We start from the raw sequence: 2065 nt of genomic DNA on the forward strand, positions 1-2065 counted from the left end.
GACCCACTACTGCTGCAGGCACAAATCTGGACAGACTGGTGAGGACCAAGAATCGACAATCAATCGACATTGAAAAACTGCAATATGATAAAATTGTCAGCTTTAAGTCTGTAGCATTTGCAGAATTTAGATTTAGAGAAGGAAAAAAGAAAAGAAAAAAAATGAGTTCAAGTTTGGCTCCAGATTCTAGACACTACTCCTGTCAGTTCACAGAAGGTGTTAAAAATGACTGGGAGCACAGGAAATAGACTGTACCTATATACTGTGTTATTTCGTGACATTCAGACAGGCAGCAGCAGTAGAGAGCCGGCCTGGTTGTCATGTCAGCTTTTGACCAACGTCAGCCCCTGCAGCTTCCATATGCTTCTTACATCCAGTCTTAACCAAACAAGGACACTTTAAAATACCTTCTCTGAGTCATAACCAGCTCCATCTCCACCTCCACACAGGTTACTGAGCTGAAGGAGAGGCTGAGGCCCATGCACGGCTTCTGGATCTCCCTCCCACACACCACCTGCAACGATGAGAAACTGGCTGCCGACGTCACCAACGAGGAGCGCTGCTGGAATGGACAGACACGGGGGAGGTGAGAGAGAGAGGGGGAGGAAGGAAGGAAGGCTGTGGAGGAAGAAACAAAAAAAAGAGGGACTGAGGAAGAGTGATGGAGCAGACAGAGGTGGCAGGAAGTTAGAAATGGAGCTGAGCTGGTTTTGATTTTGCAGCAGTCACCACCACAGCCTCCCACCGCCTCGGTGTGTGGGTTTGTTCAGATAACGCAGCACCTCAGAGACAGGGTCTCAGTGTGTGTCCAGGTTGCGGGCGTAGAGAATTCATGGTCAGTGATTTGAATTTCTTGGAGGCACAAAAATGAAAGAATAAATCTCGCCAGGTTCTTTCTGCAAAACTATGAATCAGTGTCGATGTTGATGCCCTTTCTCAGATTGGTCTTTGAGGGGGACATATTATGCTGAATTGATTTGGCCGGGGTTTTGATACGCACATATTTGTGTCTCTAGTAGAGGGCGGAATCTATGACGATTTGGTAACGATTATGTAATATAATAATTTTTAAAAATGGTGATAAAATGATCATGGCATAAACCTATAGAATATTAATATGTACTTTATACTTTTTATTGATTAAAGAATCTACATCTTACCGCCTGATTGGTTCTGCTCAGCCCGTTGTTGACATTACGGACAATCTTCAGTTTTAAAAATTATGGTCTTTAGTATTTTTACTCTCTTGTTACTGCCGACTCTACATTTACTCGTCACGTACTGTTCAGGTACCTCCCAGATGTGACCGGCGACGGACTGGTGAGCCAGATCAACAACCCTGAGGTGGAGGTGGACATCGCCAGGCCTGATGTGAGGACCAGACAGCTCATCATGGAGCTGAGGGTGGCAACCAACAAACTGAGACAAGCCCAGAGTGGACAGGACATAGACTTCGTGGACAGTGAGCTACTCTGCCTTGGAGAATTTATTAAGTCTAAACTTTGGTATTTTTTTTTACTATTTTTTTTCTGTGGTTCTAGGTGAGGAAGGCAGTGGATCAGGGGGCGGGGATTATGTTGAAAGGTACAACGATGATTGGCCAGGCTACGGGCCTCATTCCTCCTCCAACAACAAACCCTCTCACAATCCGGCCTCCAACCCCCCCAAACCTCCTCGAGTTCGTGAGAAAAACGGAGAGAAAAAGTGGAGCAGAAACAACGGCCACAGACGGGATCACTCCTCAGCGGGCGAACCCACCTTCTCTATACTTTTGCTTTTGTCTTTGCCCCTTGTTGTCACTGTCGCCCCCGTGTGGAGATAGCTGGTTATCGCAGCATGTGAGGCTGAATGTTTTTCTGTCCCCCTGGAGTCTGAAGCACATCATAAAAAAAAAACAAAAAATTAGTTCCACCAGCAGAGATGAAGGTAATCAGGCTAATTTAGCAATAGATTTGTTAAAAGCACAAAATGAAACAGATATTTTCCTACTGCCTACATCACAGAAGAGACGGAGGATTAAAACTAACATTTAATCATTGTTTTTCACTGCCAGGGATATTTATTA

At 45.0% G+C, this 2065-nt stretch overlaps 1 protein-coding gene across 1 annotated transcript in view; it reads left to right on the top strand.

The window, feature by feature from the left end:
• The window catches only part of gpc2 (glypican 2), an 11697-nt gene extending 9638 nt beyond the window's left edge, over window positions 1-2059 (top strand). Inside the window, exons 8-11 of the mRNA XM_025063326.1 lie at window positions 1-38; window positions 450-586; window positions 1290-1462; window positions 1542-2059. The exon at window positions 1-38 is cut by the window's left edge and continues 106 nt beyond it. Of these exons, the coding sequence (XP_024919094.1) occupies window positions 1-38; window positions 450-586; window positions 1290-1462; window positions 1542-1822 (629 nt within the window). The 3' untranslated portion in view covers window positions 1823-2059. The remainder of the gene's footprint in view (window positions 39-449; window positions 587-1289; window positions 1463-1541) is intronic.
• The last annotated feature ends 6 nt before the right edge of the window (window positions 2060-2065 follow it).

This window comes from Cynoglossus semilaevis, chromosome 15 (assembly GCF_000523025.1).
Source record: "Cynoglossus semilaevis isolate Cse_v1.0 chromosome 15, Cse_v1.0, whole genome shotgun sequence".
NCBI lineage: Eukaryota > Metazoa > Chordata > Actinopteri > Pleuronectiformes > Cynoglossidae > Cynoglossus > Cynoglossus semilaevis.